Here is a 26,312-nt window from a genome sequence, read left to right on the forward strand (position 1 = left end):
AAGTTCACCAATGTATGATTCATTTAACAACTGCAGTGATTTGTTTAAACCAAAAAGGATTGTAAGATCAGGCAGAACTCACTTAACAAACCAACATGCTTAGCAATGGAAATTCTAGCCCCAACTGTGGCCCAGTGGTGGGTTCCGGATCCCGGTGCAACAGGGTACAGTGCAACAGGGCCAGGCATCCACCATGTGAATGCACGAAGCACACGCATGTGTACTTACCACCTGCGATGCTCTTGAGATGCCTCCGCAACACTCCAGCTGCTTGGCGGAGTGTCGCACAGGCACCATATGCTCTGTGCGCATGCGTGGAAGCCCCGTAAACTTCAAATACCGGTAAGGAGCACGGGCAGGCGGGTGGGCCCTCCAGAGCACCGTACCAGAATGGTACCTGGTGCTCCCGGCAGGCACCAGTAGCCCGTACTGGGGAATACCGGTCGTAACCCACCATTGCTGTGGCTCTAAGTCAATAACTACTTATAGTTTTTATTTGCCAAGTCATTCTTTGAATGTGCATGTTTCCAGGCTTCTATGAGTTGCTGTGCAAGTACAATAGCACTACCAAGTTTTATGAATTTATTAATTTTGGGTGTTGTTTCCATGCATATTATTCATTCTTATCCTTGTTGTAAAACAGACATGGCTATCTTTGCCAGAGTGACGCAGTGGTTAGAATGCAACATTGCAGGCACTGCTCACTACCAGCAGTTTGATTCTGACCAGCTCAAGATTGACTCAGCCTTCCATCCTTCCGAGGTTAGCAAAATGAGAACCTAGTTTGTTGGCGGAGCAATAGGCTGACTCTGTAAACTGCTTAGAAGGCTGTAAAGCACTATGAAGCAGTATATAAGAGCCAAGGTGGTGCAGTGGTTAGGGTGCAGTACTGCAGGCCACTTCAGCTGACTGTTATCTGCAGTTCAGTGGTTCTAATCTCACTGGCTCAAGGTTGACTCAGCCTTCCATCCTTCTGAGGTGGGTGAAATGAGGACCCAGACTGTGGGGGCAATATGCTGACTCTGTAAACCGCTTAGAGAGGGCTGAAAGCCCTATGAAGCGGTATATAAGTCTAACTGCTATTGCTATTGCTATAAGTCTAAGTGCTATTGCTATTGCTACCTGTATTGTTGTTAGTGAAGGGCAGTGGTGGGTTTCAAAAATTGTTCGAACCTACTCTGTGGGTGTGGCCTCCTTTGTGGGAGTGACTTGCCGCCCATGTGACCGGATGGGAGTGGCTTGCCGCCCATTTGACCGGATATGAAGATGCCGACGACACTTGTCAGAACCACCTTAAATTACCTCACACAAAGCACTGGCATGCATAAGAATACGATGTAAACTTGTTTTTTAAAAGGCATCTTTGGTTTGCGTTAAAACAACTTCAACACACACAATGTTCTGATTGCACCACAAACCTAATAGTCATCCTTACCTTTCACAGAGGCACTGAGTTTTATAAATATGAGTATGATAGTGTAGAATAATCATATCCAAGGACCAGTGGTGGGCTTCAAAAAATTTTGGAACCTCTTTTGTAGGTGTGGCCTGCTTTCCGGGCCCACTGGTGGAACCTTTTCTAACCGGTCCGGTAGATTTGAAGAAACCGGTTCTACCGAATAGGTGCGAATTGGTAGGAACCCACCTCTGGTGAAGGGTTAATGGCAGTGTCAAAAAGAGAATGACCACAACCATGCAATCAAAGTCCCAGTCTGTTTAACTGGTGCCACAATTTTCCCAGTGAGAAGCAGCTCTAATGCTGAGGTGGCGCAGTGGTTAGAGTGCAGTACTGCAGCCACTTCAGCTGACTGTTAGCTGCAGTTCGGCAGTTCAAATCTCACCGGCTCAGGGTTGACTCAGCCTTCCATCCTTCCGAGGTGTGTAAAATGAGGACCCGGATTGTTGTTGGGGGCTGACTCTGTAAACCGCTTAGAGAGGGCTGAAAGCCCTATGAAGCGGTATATAAGTCTAACTGCTATTGCTATTGCTATCCTAAAAAGAAATATTGGTGAGGATTGCCAATATTCACAGCCCATAATGATTCACAAAGTCTGTAAAAAGTAACAGATGTCTGCTTGATAAGCACCCACCTTTATCTCCAGGGACCTAATTGCCAATTAGTTTTGCAAGGCCAAACGTAGCACAGAGTCAAACAGGACTTTCCAGAGCTTGAACTGACTATATAAACTAATTGCTTCCTGCAAAGGCTCACATCCGTTTACTCCTCTTTTATGTGTTATGGGAGGGGCTAATCATCTCCCAGCCTTAATCCCAAGTCCCCCTTTTTTCCTTAATTGTTCTTGCCTTCTGGCAGCTCTGTGCATGCATACACTGGAAACAGGCTCACATGTAACTGCCAGATGGCCATGGCCCCCTCTCTGCCTCCGAAGCAGAGCCCTCGTCCGAGCTTTCCCCAGACTCCAGGACTGGCCCATGTACCTCCCCAACCTCCTCACTGTCCGACTCTGCTGCCAGCTCTGCAGGCCACCAGTGGACCACAACATTTATATCCATCCCACACAGAGTAGGCTTCAAAATTTACCTTTGATGTTTGGTTATTTTTAATCTAACTTTTCCCCCTGTATCTGTATTGTTCTTTTTTACAATTACAGGTAATCTTCAACTTACAACCAATTCACAATGACCATTTGAAATTATGATGGCACTGAAAAAAGTGACTTGACCAGTCCCCACTTTTACAACTATCATGCAGTCCCCACACGCATACGATCATGACATTTATTATGGTTGCAGTCCTGAGATTATCTGATTGCCATTTGTAACCTTCCCCTGATAACAAAGTTAACGCAGGAAGTTAGAATCACTTAACTGCAGCGATTCATTTAATGGCCATGGCAAAAAAAAAAAAAAAGTACCCAAAATCAGCGTAATCAAATACTTCACATACGGTATAGCTTAGCAGATGTTCTGGTTCTAGTTGTGGTCATAAGTCAAGGACTACCTATATAAGGGTGTTTTTTAAAGCACCAAAATAGTGGCATTTTTGTATCTTAAGCTTCCAATCACTGTCATCACTAGGCTAACAAAGAGGGCTAAGATTTTTCCACGCAGTTGTGCTCAGAAAGGAAATGGTTCTATAAATCTGTAGACAATGCTTCTTCTTGATAGCATGAACAATAGACACATTTCAAAGCAGAATAGCCTCCATTAGTCATTCCAGGCAACAGAAAGAAAAAGGGAAGAGATAGGCATATTGCAAACAATAGGAAGAACAATTCAGGCTGTTTTGGTTTAAAGTGGTATTTGTCTCCATGGATTTTTGAAATACTCTTTTTGTCACACAGAAAAAAAGGGTGAAGATGACAAGAATTGCACATACTTATAAGTATCGCTTACAAATCAAGGGGAATAATCATTCCAGCTGCATTCAAAATTGATCCAGCTGAATCATTGTTCTCTAGTAAGGTAAAGGTAAAAGTTCCCCTCGCATATATGTACTAGTTGTTCCCAACTTTAGTGGGAGTCGTTATCTCTGTTTCAAAGCCAAAGAGCCAGCGGTGTCTGAAGATGTCTCCATAGTCATGTGGCCAGCATGACTAAATGCGAAAAGCACATGAAACTCTGTTACTTCCCCACCAAAGGTGGTTCCCTATTTTTCTACTTGCATTTTTACATGATTTCGAACTGCTAGATTGGCAGAAACTGGGGCAAGTAACGGGAGCTCACTCCGTTACGCAGCGCTAGGGATTTGAACCACAGAACTGCTGACTTTTCTGATCGACAAGCTCAGCATCTTAGCTACTTAGCCAACGCATCCCGACAAAGGTAACTCCTGTTACCTTTACATTGTTCTCTAAACCACAGAAATTGAGAAAGCATTATAGAAGAAAATAATAAAACAGGCAAAATGGACAATTTAATCTTACAAAATACAGGTAGCTCTCGGCTTACGACTGACTGAAGTTATGACAGCTGCAAAAATGGGGACATGTGATTCAAATCTAAACTTCCAATGGTCAGTCCCACTCCAGCACATGGTCACATGACTCCAGGTGCTCAATAAACACATTTACAGCTGTTGGAAGCATCCTGCAATCATGTGACCATTGTTCCCACGCCCATTGTAGAGAATTAATACACCTAATGAGCATGTTTTTCACAAGACTCAGGTTCACTTAATGTTGATGCCGATTCTTTTAACGACTGCCAAACAGAAAGTCAAAAAATTGTATCAGTCACATTACCCAGATTCCCAAATTCCGATGAAGATCCAAAGTTGATAGCACAATGGTTGGGCGCAAAATGATGACTGTGGGAGAAGCCTACTACCATTTCATATCAGGATTAGATTTTAGAACAATTTATCTTTGTAAAAGCTGTTAAGCCTAGAAGCCTTCCTTAAGCTAATTTTAAATAAAAGTTACCTAAAGTTCAGTGGACAATGAAGAGCAGGCTCATAGCAGGCTAGGCATTTCAGGGAGGTAGTGGTCGTAGCACTATTGCAGCAGTCAAGATAAATATGAGAATAAATATGAATGGAACAGTGGTGGGATTCAATTTTTTTTTTACTAATGGTTCTGTGGGCGTGGCTTTGTGGGCGTGGCAGGGGAAGGATACTGCAAAATCCCCATTGCCTCCCCACTCTCAAAATTTCTGCTACCAGTTCTTCAGAACCTGTCAGAACTGGCTGAATACCATCATCGGTACTAAAAGGAGGTGGGATTTGCTCTTAAAGTACCTTGTCTTGTCAAGTGTTTTGCTCCCCATCCCTATGCACCAGAGTATTTGCTGCAGATCTTGGCTGGCACCTCTTTTCTTCTCCAAGTTTCCGAGTTCAATCTATTTCACCCATAGAGATTATCATATAAAAGTAGCCCTATATTTAAAGAAAGGGAACACGGTGGCTCGGTGGCTAAGACACTGAGCTTGTCGATCAGAAAGATTGGCCGTTCGAATCCCTAGTGCCGCGCAATGAAGTGAGCTCCCGTTACTTGCCCCTGCTTCTGCCAAACTAGCAATTCGAAAACATGTAAAAATGCAAGTAGAAAAATAGGAACTACCTTTGGTGGGAAGGTAACATCGTTCAGTGCGCCTTTGGCATTAAGTCACGCCAGTCACATGACCATGGAGAAATCTTTGGATAGTGCTGACTCTTCAGCTTTGAAATGGAGATGAGCTCCGCCGCCTAGAGTCGAGAACGACTAGCGCATATGTGCGAGGGGAACCTTTACCTTTATATAAAATTATCTATTATTGTTATTGTTCTAGATATCACATTATTTTACTCAAACTTTGCCCTTAAAAAAAGACTTCACAGAGGACATTTCATAGAGGTCTCCTCTTCTGGAAGCATCTATTTCTGGACCTGGATCATCACTGCTCTATTATTCACATTTAACAAATTTTATTGTTTTATGATAAAACATACCCCCAAAAAATACAAAAGCAAATAATAGAAAAATAAGGAAGGAAAAAGGGAACGGAAAAGTGTGGAAAAGAAAGGGAAAAAAGAAAGAAAAGGCATTGACTTTCGACTCCCTTTGCTGCAGTAGAATAGGGAAGTAACATCAAACCACAACTTTGTACTTTTACATAATAGTTTAAATTAGCCATTTCTATAACAACGAATCTTTCTAATCAGTAAAACCCAGTCAACATTTCTTTTTTTCCTACCTCAGGCATAAACTCCAGAAACGGTTTCCAGAGACAAAAGTGTTTTTTTTTCCTTGCCCAAAGCAGTCAATTTAGCCATCTCTGCCAACCTCATCAACTTCTGCAGTCATTCGTCCCGTGTTGGGGTCAAAATGTCCTTCCATTTTTGTGTAGAATAGTCTTGTTCCCATCAACATGCTTCGAAGTTCCATTTCCCCCCCTCCCCCAAAGTCTTTTTTCATTAAACCCAAAGGAAAAGTGCCTGGTTTTATCTTTATATTCATTTTAAGATTTTTCTGTATTAGAACATGAATCCTATTCCAATATTTCTTTGCTTCGTCACATGTCAACCATAAATGATAAAAAGTCTCCTCTTTACATTTCCAACGCTCATTTGAAATATCTTTATGAATTCTTGATAACTTGTCTGGAGTTAAATGCCAATGATACATCATCATATAGAAATTTTCTTTTAAACTGTAAATTTTAAACCTTTCTTCCACATTTTGTCCCTTTGTTCACATATTACATTATGTCCAAAATTCCTTGCCTGTTGAATCATACAATGCTTTACATGGTCACTTTCCAAATTTAAATTCAGTAATGTTTTAGACCTTAGCGAAATGCTCATCACTACCACACAGTAAAATTTCCAATTCATTTCTAATGAAGTCAAACCCTTAACTATTCTTGTCTTTCAGTTGTAGATATGTAAACCAATAGCAGATATGTCTTTCTGATTCTAGCTCTTCTTTAGACTTGAGGGTAGGATAACTAGAATTAAAAGATATTATTTTACCATGTCCACCAGTCCAGCTTCACCACCATTTCTCTTTTTTAAAAAGCTTCCTGTAGGGAAATCCAAAGGTATCTCGTAAAAAACCTTTATATTTATTCCAACTTTTAGAATGGCACGTCTAACAAAGTGGTTGTTGAAATCAACATTTACTTTAACCTTGTCATACCACCGTAGCCATGCGATCCAAATCTTAATTCATGACCTTCTAGGTCATGCATCTTATTCTGAAGATTCACCCACTTTTAGCCAAACCAAACAAGGATCAAAATACAATTTCAAATCTGACAAACCCAAAGCCCCCATCCTCAACAATGACTGCTCTATTAGTGACCTATGACCAATGATCCTCTTGCTTTCCAAGATGTAGAGAAAAGGTAGTTTCTGTTTGTGTTAAGTAATCAAGGAACAACTATTGAGAAGGGATCATGGTGGGCCATGGCCCACTACCGGGCTGTGGGCTGTTAGCCACTGGGCGCATTAGTGGCTGGCTATTGTGCATGCCCTCTCCTTGCACTGCACATGTTCATGCCCCTGTTCACATGCACATGCGCAGGTAAAGGCACTTGTTCTGCCCCCCATCCCCAGGCTGCCAACCCAGAGAGGATGGGGAACTCTGTTATAGAGTATGTTCTTCTAATAATGTTCCTTACAGATAGCATGCATTTTTTACAGGACTGTATAATGCTACAGAAATAATCAGGGAAAGGTTTTATAAAATATGTACAAAAGTAAAACTTGTCTATGACTCTTTAAAGGAGCCCTGTTCTTTTCTAGGATCAAGGGAAATTTGCATCTTTATAAGAAAAGACATAGCTGCTTTAAAGAGTCATGGACAAGTAATAGACACATAACTTGAACCAGTTTTGAAAATGAATCCAAAACACCACGTAGTTCAAAAGTTTCTTCATTATTAGTATCAGTTATTGGAATGAAAATTGTCTATTACCACCAATCCTACCAGCAACCACAATTACTCAGTATTTAATATATGCAATCCTTTAGCTAAGCATTAGTAATTGAAAATATGTGCTTTGAGTTTGTGCTATTCTTCAAAAATAAGATTTATTGAGAAAAGTTCCAACTATTCAAAGCACAAGAGTGTCCAATCTGTAGGCTGCATGCCACCCTGGACAGATAGTAATGTGGCCCCACAAGATCATAAACTGTCAAATGTAAGAAATCAGGAGCCAGAGTGGTTCAAATGAATATGGATTTATTGCATGCAAATACTCATTACAAAAATCTGAGCTGCTAATGGTCAAGGCAAAATGAAGTTCAAGGAGGGCCGGACTGAAGACTTATGATGAATTTAACTCCTCCCTTGGGCTCAGCCTGCTCATCTCTTACAGAAACTTTTAACATTATTATAGCAGTATTTATATACATTAGGTATATTTGATATTTTGTGTGCGGCGTAAGACAAATCCTCTTCAGGCTGACCCAGGCTAGCCAAAAGCTTGGTCATGCCTTCTTTAAAATATATGTACAAGGAATAGCACAACCACTTATTGCATAATATAATAGCATTTTATAAAATATGTACATTTTTTAATAAAATCAATTTTTGCACCACAATTCATTTAAAAATATCTATTAAAATCTATTAAAATCTATTAAAATCTATTAAAAATATTTCAAAGAAAAACCAGTTAAAACGATACATTTTTTACGCGAGGCAAAAAATGATAAAGCATGTAGTTCTCTTTGAAGTTTAAAATACATCTTCCATCCCATTCTCTTGTCTACGTGACCAAGGACCCAGCATTTCATTCACAATGCCCAAAGCAGTTTCACAGAGCACCCTGAAAAATAAAAATAGTGAACAACTGTATAAGGTATGACAGTAAGTACACATATTTTTCATTAACTGTAAACTTCTAATACAGGAATATCAGCAAAAATAATTACTTTATGGCTCCATTATTAGCAATAAGTGTATTGTTTAATGGATCTCACCCATTTGCAAGAATGGATGAAAAAACTTTGTGAAGAGATGGGAGTTGTGTGCATGCCATAGGTAGAAGCTCTATGCACAAAACCTATTTCACATTGCATTTCCAGATAAATATCACTGTCTGTATGTAATGATCAGCATAAAAGGGCTTCTAAAAACTAGAATGGGATGGGATGGGATGCGACAGGACGGGATGGAGCACAACAGAACAGGAATTATTTATTGGCCAAGTATACGGAATTTGTCTGGTTGACTTTGGTGGATCCAAGGTTGCCAAGAAGTTTCAAACTTCTTATAACCATAAAATAGTGGCTGAGTTCAATCCTAAGCAAGGATTCTTGAAAACATTCCTGATTGGCTCGATCACCCTGACTTGATTTGCAGCTTTAAACTTTGATGTGTGAGTTCACATATCCAATTAAGTCAAAGTGGAAGAACATGACAGATCAACCTGGTCTTCCCAACTTGTGGACCAGAATTCTCCATCTAAAATGGCCATTGCTTGAGACTCTTCGGCGTTCACAAATGTAGAAAAAGCCCAGATTTGGGGCAGTTGGCTTATGATTTGCATTAACCAAGTCATTGACTATACTGAGAGACCATGCTGAATTGTGGTTTAACATGATGAAAAGAAAAGAACATTTCTTTCTTCTTCTCTAATGTAGCAAAAAGAGGTGGACTTTTTTCCCCATGAACAAAAACATGATTTATTAAAAGGAATTATATGCTTCGCATGAACTTAATCATAGATGTTGCTCAGCTTCTAGATGAAAACTCAGTATTGGTCCACCAATTTAGATTCAGCAAATGAATTTCAAAAAATTCATTTCTTATTTTTCAAATAAGATAACTGAATTCCAAAAATTCAATTGTTATTATTGCACATAAAACCAGTGATATTAAGCTATTAACACTATTGTATCATTTTAACAGTCCAGAAACCATGCATTATCTCCAGCACAAATAAGTATATAAAACAAAACTTTTAAAAGAAATAAAATCCTTTCAAATTACCTTTCCACGTCTTCCTTGGTAATTTCGCTATACATCATTATTTTTTCCTGAAGAGTAGCTGCAATGGCCTTTATATAGGAAGGTTTTCGTTTACCTGTCAAAAACACATGATTATGTTGAAGACTTTTGAGTCTTATTGGAAAAGAGAAATGTTTGTTCTCTATTACAGCAAATTAAAAACTGAAGATTTCTCTTCTTCTCGAACAGCAATGCGTTTTAAACCTATTATTGGTAATCCTCAACTTACAACTGTTGTAACCATTTGCAGCCACCCAGTCATGTGACTTACAACTGCTTTTACACCCATTTTCAGCAACCCAGCCATGTGACTAATTGATGTTTTTGCTGGAACCAGCAATAATTTACTTCACAATATAATTAACCAAGGCAGCAACATGCATGCTTCCTCTTCCTCCTATTACTTCCAGTTTCCAGCAAAAATCACCCCACAATGAATGAGTTCACTTTACAACCACAATGCTCACTTAATGACTGCTGCATGTGCATAGTCACATGGTGACCCACTTTACAATCATCAGAGCGTAAGTCTGACATTGTATGTTCAATTACAATCATAAATCAAGGATTTATGACTGTTATTTAACACCTATAGGTGTTTCTGAAGACTGAAGCCTCATTTCATTGTCCATCAATGATTATACAAATATTTTTGTATACTTTTTTAAAACAGTATGTGCCTAATCTTTCCGTGACATTTCCCAATCCACTTAGGTGTTTGTTGTGCTAAATAACTAGGTATATGTAGCAATCTCATTATTTCACCTGAAGGTATACTATTTAAAACAAACGCTACCAACCCTATACACAGCCTAGTGAAGTTTCATGGTTTTCCCTGAAGCGAAGCAAGAAGTAATCACTTCCATTCCTAGTGAAGTTTCATGGTTTTCCCTGAAGCGAAGCAAGAAGTAATCACTTCCATTCCTTCACTCTGAACCATCAAAACACTTTGGAAATCTAGAAACGGGAATTAAGCCTGTATGACTTCACTGGATTGGGGAGTTGGGGGTATTACTCACCTTTAATTAAAGCAACAATGTACACACTAGTGGTAAGGCTAATGATTCCTTCACATTCTTCAGACTCAATGTATTCCAGTAATTCATTTAGAAAAGACCTGAATAAAATGGCATGAAATATACAAGAACATGAACTATACAGAAATTAAAGGCAAACAGATTAACTGTCAAAGTACTGTGTTTCCCCGAAAATAAGACAGGGTCTTATTTTCTTTCGACCCATGAAATAAATGATTGGCCTTATTTTCGGGGAGGTCTTATTATTTTTGAGGTGCAGGTGGCAGCAAGCCTGGTCACCTCATGTCTGCTGCTGTGTTGCGCTGCTGCAGCAGTGACACATATCGTTGGGCCTGCCACGCAGTTTGCGGTGGTCACTAGCGTGACAAAAGGAGCACAATGGCTAGGGTTGCAGGACCGGCTGTTAGATTAGGGCGTATGGGGCATGTTTCCCCCTCTACTGCATTGCCTCCTCACCTCGTGTTGTTTTCACGGCAAGCAGCCAGAAGAAATGGCGGGGACCAGCTGCGCATGCACTTAAATATTTTCAAGGAGGGCTTATTTCAGCGCATGCGCTCAAAAGCCCAATTGGGCTTATTATCCGGAAGGTCTTATTTTCAGGGAAACAGGGTATGAATTCATGACCATGCAGAATGTTTAGATTTTAGAATCTTTTATGAAGTCTTCATAAGATTGTTAGACTTAGGTCCTAGACATTTCCTTCTATTTGCTCTCATATTGCACCTCTTGAAGCACATTTCTTGCTCAAAAGGACATTGCTTCCACCTTTAGCATTCAAGCCATCATCCTCTTCCATTCACAATCTCTACTGCTGCTGCTTCTTCTAACATATTTGAAGGAGGTGAATGGGACAGAATAGAAGGCATTTTATTTCTATAATGTAATGTATGCTTTTGAAAAAGTATGGGGGTTCTGGAATTGAGAATCACAAAATCAGCAAGTGTCCAGAGATCAAAAGCCATATTCAGATGAGGCAATAGCATACCATATTTATTTAGCTGAACTGAGGCTTTAGAAACATCAAAAGTAAGTTTGCAACATCCTTTCAGTTAAAAAAAAACCTTTTATATGAGAAGGGGGAGAGATAGAGACAGAGAGAGAGTGAGTCAGAGAGAGAGAGAGGTAGGGAGGAAGAGAGAGGGAGAGGGCAGGGGAAGAGAGGGAGGGGGAGAGAAGGAAGTGAGGGGGAGAGAGACAGAAAAGGAAAAGGGGGAGAGAGATAGAGAAAGGGAGAAAGAGGGGGGGAAACACAGAAAGAGGGAGGGAGGGAGGAAGAGACAGACAGACAGCAGGAGGGAGAGGCAGGGAGAGTTGGGGAGGGATGAAGAGATAAAGGGAGGGAGGGAGAAAGACAGAGAGAGAGGAAGAGACCAACAGTCAGAGAGAGAGGCAGGCAGACAGACAGACAGAGAGGGGGAAAGAGAGAGGGATGGAGACATAGAGAGAGGGGGGGAGATTGAGAGAGAGGTACAGAGACAGATGGAGGAAGGGAGGAAATGGGAGGCACAGAGAGAGAGAGAGACATATTGTTATACTGAAACTGGCCTACCTACACTGCTCAGCTTTGGAGCAAGATCTAATTGGCTGGAATAGCATCACAGATAATCTAAAAACTTGATAAATGTTATCAACACATTATATTCCCAAGAAGCTATATAGCAGATCCTGAAACAATGCTCCATACTAATAAGTACTCAGAAATACTAATTATTTCAAGAGGCCCTTTGTTTTTATTTTTCATGTTAAATGTAATAAAAATGCTTGAAGGTTTAAATTCTGTTTTTTAATAGCATTTAATGAATCTTCAGTATATACTACTACTAAATTGCAGATCTTACTTTAAGAAAGGGCTACCTGCAAGTAGACTGCAATTATGAGATTGGAGAAGCATCTGTAGGATATATTCGTTCAATAAATAAATAAAAATCCAACTCGAAACCAGAAATGCATACAAAAATTGGTCAACAGCATGCCTACTGAGGACAGAAACAATGGGAAAACAGAAAAATTGGAATAAGCAGCCCTACCTAAAAGAGAGCTTTGTTTTTGTTGATGTGTTTATGTGTTTAAAATAAAAATTTATATATAAATAAAAACAAAAACAAAAGGAGAGCTTACCTAACCCCTTTTGTTGAGTTATTCAGAATCGCCATTATAACGCTTGAAAGTGGTGGGAGATTTAAGAATGTCTTCGGTGTTATTAGTTCTTCTGTAGCCAATAACTAAAACAAATGAAATAGGAAGAAGTGTTTCCAGCAAATCAGAAGAACAACAATTGGCACTTGGTATTACTTTCCTCAGTCTTTTATGATCATCGAAATAAGTAAGGTCTGGGAGGAGGAGGAGGAGGAGGAGAGGCAGATAATCCCATGGGCAAATAAATAACAGCAGCAAAACAGCAATTGTGCTTTCTGGAAGGAATGCAACATCAGCCCCTTTGGAAGGCTCAAAGCTTGGCTGACAGCTCAGCACCTGTCGTCTTGGGACTTGGGAAAAAGAGGTAGAGTCAGTCATTTTTTGCTCAGCCCCTTTACACCACCAGGAACAATCCCAAAATATTCAGTGAAGATTTTTTTTTTACAGCAGATGTGCATTCGGTAACAAGGGCCACCTAAGAATTTGGGAGCCCTTATTTCCACAGGCATAGAACAGCCTTTAAAAACTATACTGCCTTTGCAAAATGTTGTCCTGGTACCCGTCATTTGTTTGGTACTCGATGCACTGCGATAGAAAGAAGGAGATGGCCACAGAGAAAGGATAGGAAGTTGGCCATGCAGGGAAGGTCACTGCAAAAGGAAGTGGGGGATAGCCACAGAGGGCGGACAGGAAGTCAGTCATACTGGAAAGTTTTCTAACATTGGAAAAGGGACAGACATTAAGTCCTTCCCAACTGAAACCAAGGGTCACATATGTCACAGCTACAGCATTAGCTAGAGCAGTGATAACAAATCTATGGCACTTGTGTCAGGTAGAACGCCAGGCCGTTTTTGGTGGCGCGTCAGCCCTCAAAACACCCTGGAAGTCTTGCTAGAAAGCCTTACTCTTGCACAGCCTCAGAGGCATCCAAAAATTGCACAAACATTCTCACACAATTTTCTGAGGACTTTTGTATGCAGCTTGCCAAGGATTAAGAGGCCTCCAGATTCTCTAGAAGCCATGCAAGAGGACCTTGCCCTCGCACAGTCTCTAAAGTGACCCTTAACCTTTCTGGCACCAGGGACAGGTTTCAGAAGAAAAACTCTCTTCCATAAACCAGGAAGGGACACAACCTAGATCCCGTGCATGCGCAGATGGGGCTTTGCTCATTTGCCCACCGCTTGTGTGGTCTGTTTGCTAACTGGCCATGGGTCAGTACCAGTTAGGAACCGCTACTGCAGGGCATCTGAAAATTGCATGAGCATTCTCACATGATTTTTTTGAGCGTCCATGTTCTGGAGCCATGATGGCGAACCTATGGCACGCATGCCACAGGTCAGCTCCCCCACGCATGTGTGCACACCTCCTAACAGCCAGCTGATTTTTAAGGTCTGATGCACATGTGGGAGACATGCGCGCATATGTGGGGGCCCGCACACGCATGCATGGGGGGGTTGCGTGCACATGGACGGGGGAGCACGGGAGTTCCATTTTTGGTCCCAGGAGGCTTCAGGGAGGCCTACTAGGCCCAAAGCGGGCCACAGGGAGGAGTCATGTGCATGCACGGGAGATCACTGGGGGTCATGTGTGCATGTGCATTACAGGTGTAGGCATACACACACACACGCTGTCATGCACACGATTTTGGCATGCGAGGACTAAGATTAGCCAGTTTTGGAGGGTTGGGAGAGGACAGCAGGAGATGAGAATCCAAATAGGAGATCAAGAGGCATCTTTTGTCCACAGTGTGCGTGTATGTGTATGTTTGTGACACAGTGAGTCAGGGTATGTCTTTTCTGAATTTTTAACATGCCAAGCCCAAAAGGCATAGAAAACATTGAGCTACAGTGACATGATGAAAATTATTTCCATTTCTAGCCACTCCTGGGAATTCTCCCCACATATTCCATGCTGAAAAGACCCTGAAAGATATTTGACATCGCCCGTGATTCTGTGTGAGTAGGGAATAGTATTTCTCACCACAGTGATTTTAAGATGTGTGGACTTCAACTCCCAGAATTCTCTAGTCAGCATAGCAGGTTAGTTGTTGCTTGTTTGACTATCATATCCAGCCAGATCATAAAATTAAACTCTTGCTAAATTCACACATTACAGCAAGCCATAAACATACCTTATAAACTTGTATGGATACCTTATAAAAAAGTATGAATTCATATAACAGGCTAAGACCCTAACAAAGTACAGTGGCATTTCAAAACTCATCATTAATTGGTTCCAAGAGGTGTAGCAAGTACCAAAAATGATGAGTATCAAACAAACTATGTGACTTATGTGACCCTTGGTTTCAGTTTGGGAAGGACTTTATGTCTGTCCCTTTTCCAATCTCAGAAAACTTCCCAGCATGACTGACTTCCTGTTCGTCCTCTGTGGCTATCCCCCACTTCCTTTTGCAGTGACCTTCCTGGCATGGCCAACTTCCTGTCCTTTCTCTGTGGTCATCCCCTTCTTTCTATTGCTGTGCATCGAACAAATGACGGGTACCAGGACAACATTTTTGTACCAATATTCACTGAGTGCCGAACTTGATGTTATGAAATAATTGAGTATCAAGGTACCACTGTACATTATAGCACAGTATGCAATTGATATCATTGCGATCTCCCTGGTTATTTTTAATTGTGGCTGAAAGAAGGCACATGATATTAGAAAGCCGAGGTGGCGCAGTGGTTAAGAGTGCAGTACTGCAGGCTACTTCAGCTGATTGCTAGCTGCAGTACAGCAGTTCAAATCTCACCGGCTCAAGGTTGACTCAGCTTTCCATCCTTCCGAGGTGGGTAAAATGAGGACCCATATTGTTGAGGGCAATATGTTGACTCTTGTAAACCGTTTAGAGAAGGCTGTAAAAGCACTATGAAGCGGTATATAAGTAAGTCTTATTGCTATATAGTTGTACTGATGAACCTCAAGAGGTCTGATCTCCGTCACATCTGATAAACCGTTGAATATTTGCTTAGACGAATGTTTTTCACTGGAAGCCTGAAATTATGTGGATGTCAACTCCCAGAACTCCTCAGCCAGCCTTCTGAAAGCTCATGTCCACACATCCTCAAACCCATCTTCAAACCACAAAGGTGAAGTAACACTGGCGTAAACCCCATTCTTAGATACACACACAGCATATTTGCCAGAATATTAAAGCAAAACATATTACCTTTTTTTTCAAGCTGCAATTTATCTCAACCACTACTGCGGCTAAAAGAGAAGAAATAACTCCTTTATAAATCACTGGGAAAATCAACACACAGGACTGGACTACGTGTACAAATTCTCCAAGAGGCCCTTGAGCAGAGTGAATTAACTAGGAAACAAAAAACAAACAAAAAACAGCATTATTGTCATCAAGCCTATAGGATGCCTATATGTCTTTTAAAAAAAACTGAGACAAAAATGCACAGCTACACAGATTAAAACATGCATGGCTTCCAGAAAAAACTTTTACTTTAAAAGCTGCATTCTTTTCAGGTTCTTTCCTTAAAAAATCTGCTGTAAAATACTTCTATTTTCATACAGAAATAAGTCTCTTTACTCGGAAGGGACCAGGCAAATCTAGCATCTGTCTTAAGCTTTGTAAAGGGATGAGCTGACAGTAGTTGTACTTCTCAACTTACAACCACAGCTGGAACTGGAATTTCGGTCCTATTGCAGGGGTGGGCTTCAAAAATTTTAGCAAGGGGTTCTCTGCCCGGTTGCTGGGTGGCCGTAATCATGGTCGGCGTGACCTACCATATTTTTCAGAGTATAAGAACTCCACCCTCCAAAAAAGAAGGTGGAAATCTGGGTACGTCTTTTACGCCAAATGTAGCCGCCTGGGTTGTCTGGAAAAGGGGCAGGTGAAGCAGGCGCTGCAGAGATCGTGATGGCTGGAAAGGAGAGACGTTTCGCTTTCGGGGCTCCCACTCAGCTTGGCTCCCGGGAGGGCTTAGGTGATGGCAGCGATGGCAGTGGCTCCTCACATTGCTGGGAAGTGAAGTCATTGTGGCCATTGTCTCCCCTGAGCTGCCCGCCTAATCTCTTTGGCGGAGTATACCAAAGCCTTTGAGTAACTGGGAAAGAAAGCCGCGCTTGGAACCTGACAAAAACTGCCACCTGAAAAGCACGGCTTTCTTTTCCAGTTACTCAAAGGGTTTAGTTTAAGTCACCCCCCCTCCCCGCTCCTCCTGCAAATGAAAGGTGTCTCAGAGATGGTAGATTTCTCAGAATGCTAGATTGGTAAGTTAAAAACCTGGAATGGAGTTACAATCAAACTTGATTAAAAGGCTTTGACTCCTGAGAATCTGGAGAGATTTGGGGAGGGGGGGGGTTGGAGGAAGGGAAGGGAAGAAGAACAATCTCTCTATGAAGACTTTTCTCAGAACACTAGATTGGTAAGTTAAAAACCTGGAATGGGATACAATCAAGCTTGATTCAAAGGCTTTGGCTCCTGAGATCGCCAAAATGCTAGTACCACAATCTCTGCAGCGCCCGCTTTACCTGCCCCTTCTCAAGGCAATTCCAGGTGGCAGAGATTGCGATAATAGCATTTTTGGGTGGCAGCGCAGCAATCTCAGGAGCCAAAGCCTTTGAATCAGGCCAATCAATCAAGCTTGATTGTTTCCATGTTTTTAACTTCCCAATCTAGCGTTCTGAGAAAAGTCTTCGTTTGTTTCTCTTCCCTTCCCTTCCTCCACCATCCCCAGATCTCTCCGGATCAGAGGAAAGGGGGGGGGGGGGAGGAAGTAAAGCGCAAAGTCTTGCCCTGCCATGGGAAGGGAAAAGTGGATTTGAGATTGATAAAAAAGCCTTACTCTTTAGGAAGATAGAGCCCCCATGTGTCACATTTTTACCCTCCTCAAAAAAAAAAAAAAGAGTGCTCCTAGGGGCCGGGGAGGACAAAACTGTTTTTTTTTTTAATTTACCTCTTCAAAATCTTGGTGTCTTATACTCTGAAAAATATGGTAGTCAGGACGACAGCAGTGTGGGGAGTGTGTGCCCTCCCCAGGCTCAGGAGTCTTTCCTCGAGCCTCTGGGAGGGCAAAAACCTCCCCAGGCTCCGGAGGCCAGAAATGGGTCCATTCCCACACTTCCGGTAGGCCCATTTTTCGCCCTCCCCGAGCCTCCGTGCACACTCTGCACTTATCTGCATCCAAAATGGGCCATGTGGGGATTCCTGGGAGGGTGGGGTGGGCAAACCAGGAGTGGGATTTGGGGGTTCTCTCAACTGCACAAAATCTTAGCTAGAGGTTCTCCCAAACCCCTGAGAACCTCCAGCAACCGACCCCTGGCTTTGTTGTGACAGTTGTAAGTCATGACACCCACGTGACTGTACTCAGTTTTCCCAAATAGGTGATTTTCCTGGAAAATGACACACACACACAAAAAAAAAACCACTAAACCTGCAAATAGCAACAACATGACTGCAGGAAACTGCAAACAGTTGTAAATATGAGCCATTTGCCATGTGTCTGAAATGCAGTCATATAACTGCTGGAATGGGGTAGGGAGAGTGCAACATTTAAGATGGCTGGAGCTGTTTTATGGGCCACAAAGCACTCTTTCCAAGGCTGTTATAAACCCCGTGCAGCTGTTAAAGGATTGGTCATTAATTGAGGACTGCCCGTATCTACTTTCCCTTACGTCAGTACAGCACTAACTTCAGACGAAACAGCCAAACATTCCAATTCTCCCAGGACTATTTAAAGGAGGCTGAAATCAATATCAGAGTCCAGGGGCAATCATTTTATGGAATTATTTTCCAATATAAAGAGATATTAAAAGGCTCAAGAAGAAACAGTCACGAATCTTTATAATCTGAAACAAAACAAAAGAACACCAACTGAGGCTGAGAAAAATAACTTAATAGCCTTACAATGAATTGGAAATATGAAAGGCAGGTGGCAGAGACAATAAAAGATCACATATTCTGGATGAAACAGTACAAAATCTATTTTTTAACCTAGTCCACCTTTAACATTGACTCAGAATTATAGGCAAGTCCTCGAAAAGAAATTAAGAAACTGTGTAGCACAATATGAAATAATTGCAAGTCCTATCACGGTACCTCGTACCTGTGCTGTCCCTTTAAAAAGCAATAATTTTATTTTTCTGAACAATATTATCATCTATCTATGAAAAGTTACCCTATCATCTCTGAAACTTAAAGCCTTTTTTTTTTTTTTTGCATTTACATTCCTGCCCTGCCTATCACTGGCCCTTTCTACAAAGTGATTTTTGAATAAAAAATAAAGCAAGGGTAAAGTGTTATATCTGAAAATGTGGGACTGTATAATGATTTTTCATGCGAAGTTGTCAAAGCTCCCACTTAAAACACTACCAAAGTTCTGAGCGACTTTTAGTTCTGTCACAAAATGTCACCCAATGTCAACTTTTTCATTAAAAAGCTGAACACCTTTGCTAATATGAGTTGGCTAGAAAGTAATTGCATCTTGGTATTTTAAAAGGAAGAAAAAGTCTGAAATATACTGGAAATGTTCAAAGCAAAACTTAAGAGTCTGGAGCTATGGTGGAGGATCATTTCTCCCAATTACGGCTGCAGAATTCTTTCTTTTATACACAAGGATCAGAACGGGATGGGTTATTAAAACTAAGAACAATTCAGTTGAAATGAAAAAACTCAAACCAGGGGGAGGAAAACATAAAATTATGGCCAAGTTTAGATACAACCAGTACCTGTATCCCTTCTTCTTGTTGTCTTCTGAGCTTAAGTGCCATGGTCTCTAGAATTTTCTGGAACATTATAGGAACATTATTTGCAAGTTCTGCTATGCAATCAGTGTTGACAACGTCACAGGCTAAGAAAGCTTCAACAATCTCTCTCAGGATAGAGAGCAACATTGGAATGAAAATGGCGCCTTTTCCTAACAAAAGAAAACAAAACAGCATGATGGCTCAGCAAAAAAACAATATAAGCACACTCTAAGGTTGTATCTTCAAAAGTGTAGTATTTGGATCAAAAAAGAAATTGAATCTGTCTATTCGGCATTGATCAGACCTTTCCTTCCTTTTATCTTTGTAATTTTTATTCAGTTGTTTTGTTTATTAAACTTATGTTTTAGAAAAAGTTGAACATACTGGAGGGGATCCTTGGGAGAGGAAACAAGGTGATAAGCTATCACGGTGGAGTAGAACAGTTCAGAAGTGTTATAGAAGAAGAAACAATGGGTTAAAATTGCAGGGAAATTACTTTTGGTTGGGTTCCGGAAATAAATTCCACGAGTTCAGAGGTGATATTCAGCCGGTTCTGGTGAACCGGTAGCAGCGGCTACGGGAGGCTCCACATATCCGCCCCGACATAATGCGCGAGCACAGAGCATATGCAGAAGGCAGTACGCATGCAGTGCAAGCGCATGCTCATATTTGCAAACCGGTAGGGAAGGTAGGTGAATCCCACAGCTGCACGAGTTGCTCAAACGTTTGCCTTAGGAGGCAGTAACCTCTCCTCTGCTGAATGTGTGCAGATATAACACTTGTCATGGATGCCACTGTAGTGGATTCCTGGACAGTGTGAGGAGTTCACTAAATGATTTTCAACCTAACATTCTATGAAGAAATAAGATGTGTGGCAGACAGCAAACGTAATTATTCCATTCCAAATATATTGTTCTTCCCCAATATGATCACTTTTCAACTATTTTCAACTCCCGGAATTCCCAGCAACAGTCTTGATGGTTTCAAATTCTTAAATTGATATCTAGAGAGCCCACTAGGATGAGGGCAATAAATTTACTAATTCCTAGAAGTTGTTGAATGAGTATTGTTTCAATAAAAAGTGTACTCCTTATAAACTAATAGATAGAACTTGGAATCTCTGAAGAAAACAACAACACTTCAGTTACATTTCATCACATTATTTTTCATACATATCATATGCTTTGTATGCCATATGCTTGACTTTTAAAAGCTAGCCTTTTAGTGGTGTAAATATTGTCTTGAAAATAAAATATTCAGAAAAACACATGGGAAAACATGCCAGCAATAAAGTCTGATATATCTATATAATAGTTTTGAGAATTCTGTTATCTGTCACTATATTTATAGATCGTGATGTCTGTCATTGATCTCATACTATCCTTTACTATGAATTTCATACAATTGAATAGAAAAATATTATGTATGTATGTATGTATGTATGTATGTATGTATGTATGTATGTACATATAAATATAATCATACCTCTGCATATGATCCTAGATGCCAAGTTCAGAAGACTAGCTTGAAATCCGAAATCACCAAGTCCAACAGCTATAAGATCTTTGCACACCAATAGGTAAGTCTTTGTACAAAAAAAAAACAAAAACAGGTATGTTTTACATTTATAAACCATCAAAAAACATAACCTTTTGTATACTTCTAAAATGACACAGCTAAGATTAGGTCACTTTTCAGATGATTTATTCAGAAACAAAAGTTACTAGTTTTCAATGAAGTAGAAAATACTAAAAGGGGTTTAAATGCTTTCATCCGATTCATTTTTAGAAATCCCAGAGTTTCTTAATGTCATACCAACCCTACTGAAGGAAAAACAGTATGGATTTTGCAGAGGGGAAAAAAAAGTGATTTTTTTAGTGTTTCTGTAAGTATATAGATGAAGGTGACCAAGTACTGTAGATATTGAGGTACTTACTGTATTTTTCACTCCATAAGACGCACTCCCGCTCTTCCCAACAGTGGGTGGAAATGTCAGTGCATCTTATGGAGCAAATATTGCATCACAGACCAGCTACCTATCTGCGGTTGGATCAGCCTCCCGAAATACCGCCAAACAGCCATTCAAGGCAGTGGAGATTGCCTGGCAGCAATCAGCAAAGGTTAAAGCATTCCCTGGCGGAGGCAGTATACACAGAGGAAGGAGCAATGGCGCCGTTTCCGGTCAGCCAGCCCACTAATCAGCGAGGCCACGAGAGGCTGGGATGCAGCTGTCGCTCAACAGAGCAGAGCCCTGACGAGCCACGTGCTGGGGCTGGGAGGCAGACTTTTTATTTTCTTGTTTTCCTCCTCTAAAGCTATGGTCTTATGGAGCGAAAAATATGGTAAATCAGTTTTCAAATACTTTTAATCAAGTTTTTCATCAAAAGCTTTTGGACTAACTTAGAGACCATGAGGTAAGAGGGTTTCTCATTTTATGAATTTCTAACTGGTTAAAATGCAAAAAAAACCAAATAGAAACAAAATAGGGATTTTTCTCTGTGAAGGTAAATAAGAATCTGAGAGAACAAATTCTTCACTTGATCCTAAATAGTACTAAAAGACCTTGATTTTTAAGTTCATGAGCACTGCAACTACTCCATAGCTAGCTAAGCCTGCAAATATCACACTATTCAGAGTGGTGAAAAACATGAATCAGAAAACCTCCATAAGAATCTCTCTAAAATGGATGAAGAGACAAATGGCGGTCCAATCGCTTCGTGAAAGCCTCCAGTGATGAAGCTCCCACAACAACCGAAAGCAAGCTGTAACATTGGTTGATTGTTCTCACCAATTCCTCCTTATTTTTAGGCTAAAACTAAAACCTTCTTCTTGACAGGATTAGGCCAAATTAAAATATTAATACAGAGCAGGAGTTTCTTGTCAGAGTTCTTATACCTTTTAAAATACACATTCTAATTAGCAGGATTGATTTTATTAATTTGGAATAGGGTTGCAATCAGGGGTGGGTTCCTATTGGCATCAGTACTGGCAGGCTATTTCATTGGTTGATTGGTCTCACCCTTAGGAAATTATTTCTTAGCCCTAGGTTGCTTCTCTCTTTAATTATTTTCCATCAATTGTTTTTTGTTATGCCTTTTGGTGCTTTGGCCCCCCTCATTTTTGTAGGAGCCCCTCAAATTTCCTGACAGAACAATTAATCAATGGAGCAACTTGTCTCCAAAAGTTGTAAATGCTCCAAAACTGGAAGTTTTAAAGAAGAGATTGGATAACCATTTGTCTGAAATGTATAGGATTTCCTGACTAAGCAGGGTTTAGAAGACCTCCAAGGTCCCTTCCAACTCTGTTATTCTATTCTATTCTATTCTATTCTATTCTATATATTGGAACAGTGCTATTTTATTGTGAGTTGGACTAAGGAGAAATTTCTTAAGGGCGAGACCAATCAAGTTGGCCACGCCCACCCAGTCACATGACCACCCAGCCAGCCATTAGAGCAGAGAACCAGTTGTTAAATTATTTGAATCCCACCATTGGCCATGCCCCCCACTCCAACTATTGAAATTTCCAATCCGGATCGAATGTCCACTTTTTGGGGTCTGTAATTAACTTTGGTTGCAAAATGACTGGTTGTTAAGTCAAAGACTACCTGTATAGGAGCTGTGAAAGAGGCAAATGCCATGCCAGGAAATGTGATGGGACTGAAAATAAATACAGCAACATTGTAATTTCTTTATACAAGTTTATGGTGCACCAATCCTGAGAGTAATGTGAAGAGTTCTAATTGTCATGTCTGAGAAAAGGATTTAAAAGAGATGTCAAACCAGAGCAACCAAAACGATCTATACAAGGAAAGAATGAATGCTTAGAAATCATTAGTTTGAGAGAAAATAAAAGAAAAAAAACAGGAGGGAACATTATCAAGGCATCTAAAATCAATTCCTGACAAATGATTCTGTAAATGGCAGGAGGTTTGAAACCAGCCTTCCACAGGAACGCATCCCAGGTGCCCAAATACAGAGAACACAATGTAGAACAAAGGATGACTGTTATCACATTCAATGTATGCGCACACTACCTGAATCACCCATTGAGAGATTTCACTGGATGGCTTGAAGTAACCCTCTTCTTCCTCTAACAAAAAATGAGGCAGAATGCTGATTTCTATCCAGGTCCCCGTCTTCTCCAAAGCTGAGAGATAATCCTGTTCTTCAGAGACAAACTGTTAAGAGAAAGAAACTGCTAAGAGAAAGAAATTGCAGCTAACATGGAGTTTCAGGGTTTAAGATTCATTCTGCTTAAACGGATAGGTACCTTATGTAAAAGATGTATATTCAACCTACAGTAGAGGCTGAAGGCTCTCACTGCTGTTGCTTGATAAAAGCCACAATATGCCAGGTCGCATCCTTGAATGTAAGAATCTAGCTCATCCTAAAAATTGGGAGAAGAAACATTAACGTTTAAAATAAAATTAAATCAGTTAAATATTTAAAATTCTCTTTTAAAAAAGAAAGAAAATCCCACTATATATAGGGGGTTTGAAATATTGGTATCTTTCCCGTTTCGTTCAAATTTGTAGATGTTTTATTTATTTCAAAATGTTTTATATTGTCTTTTGAAACAGAAATGTCCAATATTCCAATATTAAAAATATACAAGGCTGGGATCATATTTGATGGGGGTTGGTTTTAATTTTTGATTTTGCTTTTAACGGCAATGACCTCAGTGTTATGGCTTTATATTCTCTAGTTCCATAATTTCCGTAGATTGCTTGATCGTTTTTATAAGCAGCAAGGTGGCTGTCAATTGAATAATAAAGAAAAGGGGAGTTAGCTGCACAGACTGCTTTTATTCTAGTGCAATGATGGTGAACCTTTTCAGCACTGAGTGCTGTGTTAGAAGAAACCGAGTGCTGAAAAGGTCACCTGGAAACGTCGCATGCTTGTTTGTGCGCTCATCGGGGCCGTGCTCTGGAAAAGCCAAACTTCTGGGTTCTAGCGCACATGCACGCCCGACAACCACCTTAACAACTACAACGATTTATAGCTGCAGTGATTCATTTAACAGCCATGGCAAAAAAAAAGATTGTTAAGACTCACTTAACAACCACCTTGTTTAGCAATGGAAAGTCTGGGATGTTGGGAGGGAATGGAGATTTTGCAGTATCCTTCCCCTGGAGTGGGAGGGAATGGAGATTTTACAGCATCCTTCCCCTGGAGTGAGAGGGAATGGAGATTTTGCAGTATCCTTCCCCTCGAGTGGGAGGGAATGGAGATTTTACAGTATCCTTCCCCTGGAGTGGGAGGGAATGGAGATTTTACAGTATCCTTCCCCTGGAGTGAGAGGGAATGGAGATTTTGCAGTATCCTTCCCCTCGAGTGGGAGGGAATGAAGATTTTGCAGTATCCTTCCCCTGGAATGGGAGGGAATGGAGATTTTGCAATATCCTTCCCCTGGAGCGGGGTGAGAATGGGGATTTTGCAGTATCTTTCCCCCGGAGTGGGGTGGGAATGGAGATTTTGCAGTATCCTTCCCCTCGAGTGGGGTGGGAATGGGGATTTTGCAGTATCCTTCCCCTGGAGTGGGAGGGAATGGAGATTTTGCAGTATCCTTCCCCTCGAGTGGGAGGGAATGAAGATTTTGCAGTATCCTTCCCCTGGAATGGGAGGGAATGGGGATTTTGCAGTATCCTTCCCCCGGAGTGGGGTGGGAATGGAGATTTTGCAGTATGCTTCCCCTGCCACGCTCACCAAGCCACGGCCACATAGCCGATAGGTAAAAAACATGAATTTCACCGCTGAGCTGACCTTTCCGCGTTCAAGAACTTTCAGAAGCTCATTCAGTTTGTTTCTGGAGAGAGACAAAAGGCAGTTTTGGTTCATACAGTGAGTCAGTAAATATTCTAAATAATCAAGGGCCAGTTCCGGTTTGGCCTCATCCGTTTCTTGGATTTGTACTCGCCGTTCAGTCTCATCAGTCTAAGAACAGGAAATAACATCCTTTTATTTGTAAGCATGCAATAGAGAACAATAAAACCAACCCACCCCAGAAGCTGCACAAATCTATAGAGCAAACCTCTCTATTCCTTGGCTCAGTTGTTATCCAATCGCAGATTAATTCAAGGATATGTCCTAATTTGCCCCAGCGACACAGACAGTCAAGTAGGGTGGAATACTTCTTTTCAGTCACACCATTTTCCATTTTCTTCAGCTTTGAAACCACACCACAACTGGTGACAAGTAGAGAAAAGGTGAGGCGTTCAATTAGATCAAAGAGAAAACTCTATCTCAATATATATATATATATATCTCCAGCCTTTCAGCTATAGAACTTCTGTTTTCGCTAATGAAACCTATAGAGCCCTTTTTTCAAAGAGCTTTTGATCTACATTTTCAGCTTTACAAAATAATAAGCCATACCTGAATGTAGGAATAGCAGCAGGTGGGATGAAAGATGCCAGGATAATTATTGGAGACACACAACGGTCGTCCTGTGAGAAGCATACACACAAAATGAAACCCACTAGAAATCTTTGTTAACCGGAAGAATTGAGACTATATCAAATAGTATCCCTGTATTTTAAAGCATAATAATAAGCTTTCAGAAAAATAAATCAGCAAGTGTGAGCTTGACACTTATTAAAGCATCTTCTTATACAGCAGCACTTACCCAATAATTTGGGCTGTCTAGACTGTGCCACAAACATAAACTAACAACCCTATTGGAAATTACATTCTGTTTGGATGAAAATGTTCACAGCTGGATAATTGCTCTTAAAGGCATTTTCATAAAATTATAGTAGTTCTGTATAAAAAAAAGAGCCTACTCATTTTAGCTCCATTAATAATAAAAGCTCTAGGCTGAAGCATTACTCATGTTTTAAATTAGAATAAGATTTACCAAATGTAGATGAAGATTGCAATTACCGTATCAAATAAGAGGTATCTACAACAAGGTATGATAAGCAAAAGTGATTTCATAGAACACTGACAGAATTATTTTCCTTATTCCTGTCCACTGATCAAGAACTTCCTGTCTTTCCCCAATCTCGAAACTATCCTTCTTCCCACCCCTATCC

The 26,312-nt window shown here is 40.6% G+C and overlaps 1 protein-coding gene across 1 annotated transcript in view; it reads right to left on the minus strand.

The window, feature by feature from the left end:
• Positions 1-7,640: 7,640 nt before the first annotated feature.
• The window catches only part of NCAPG2 (non-SMC condensin II complex subunit G2), a 56,704-nt gene continuing 38,032 nt past the window's right edge, over positions 7,641-26,312 (minus strand). The window contains exons 17-28 of the mRNA XM_087711827.1: positions 25,654-25,724; positions 25,310-25,463; positions 25,042-25,212; positions 23,549-23,665; positions 23,313-23,456; positions 20,762-20,861; positions 19,259-19,446; positions 15,744-15,890; positions 12,554-12,657; positions 10,418-10,515; positions 9,381-9,474; positions 7,641-8,214 (exon numbers count right to left, since the gene is read on the minus strand). Coding sequence (XP_087567953.1) covers positions 8,124-8,214; positions 9,381-9,474; positions 10,418-10,515; positions 12,554-12,657; positions 15,744-15,890; positions 19,259-19,446; positions 20,762-20,861; positions 23,313-23,456; positions 23,549-23,665; positions 25,042-25,212; positions 25,310-25,463; positions 25,654-25,724 — 1,479 coding nt within the window. The 3' untranslated portion in view covers positions 7,641-8,123. The remainder of the gene's footprint in view (positions 8,215-9,380; positions 9,475-10,417; positions 10,516-12,553; positions 12,658-15,743; positions 15,891-19,258; positions 19,447-20,761; positions 20,862-23,312; positions 23,457-23,548; positions 23,666-25,041; positions 25,213-25,309; positions 25,464-25,653; positions 25,725-26,312) is intronic.

This window comes from Thamnophis sirtalis, unplaced genomic scaffold (assembly GCF_051295495.1).
Source record: "Thamnophis sirtalis isolate CommonGarterSnake01/CBP01778 unplaced genomic scaffold, rThaSir2_p1.2 scaffold_4, whole genome shotgun sequence".
NCBI classification, from domain to species: Eukaryota; Metazoa; Chordata; class Lepidosauria; order Squamata; family Natricidae; genus Thamnophis; species Thamnophis sirtalis.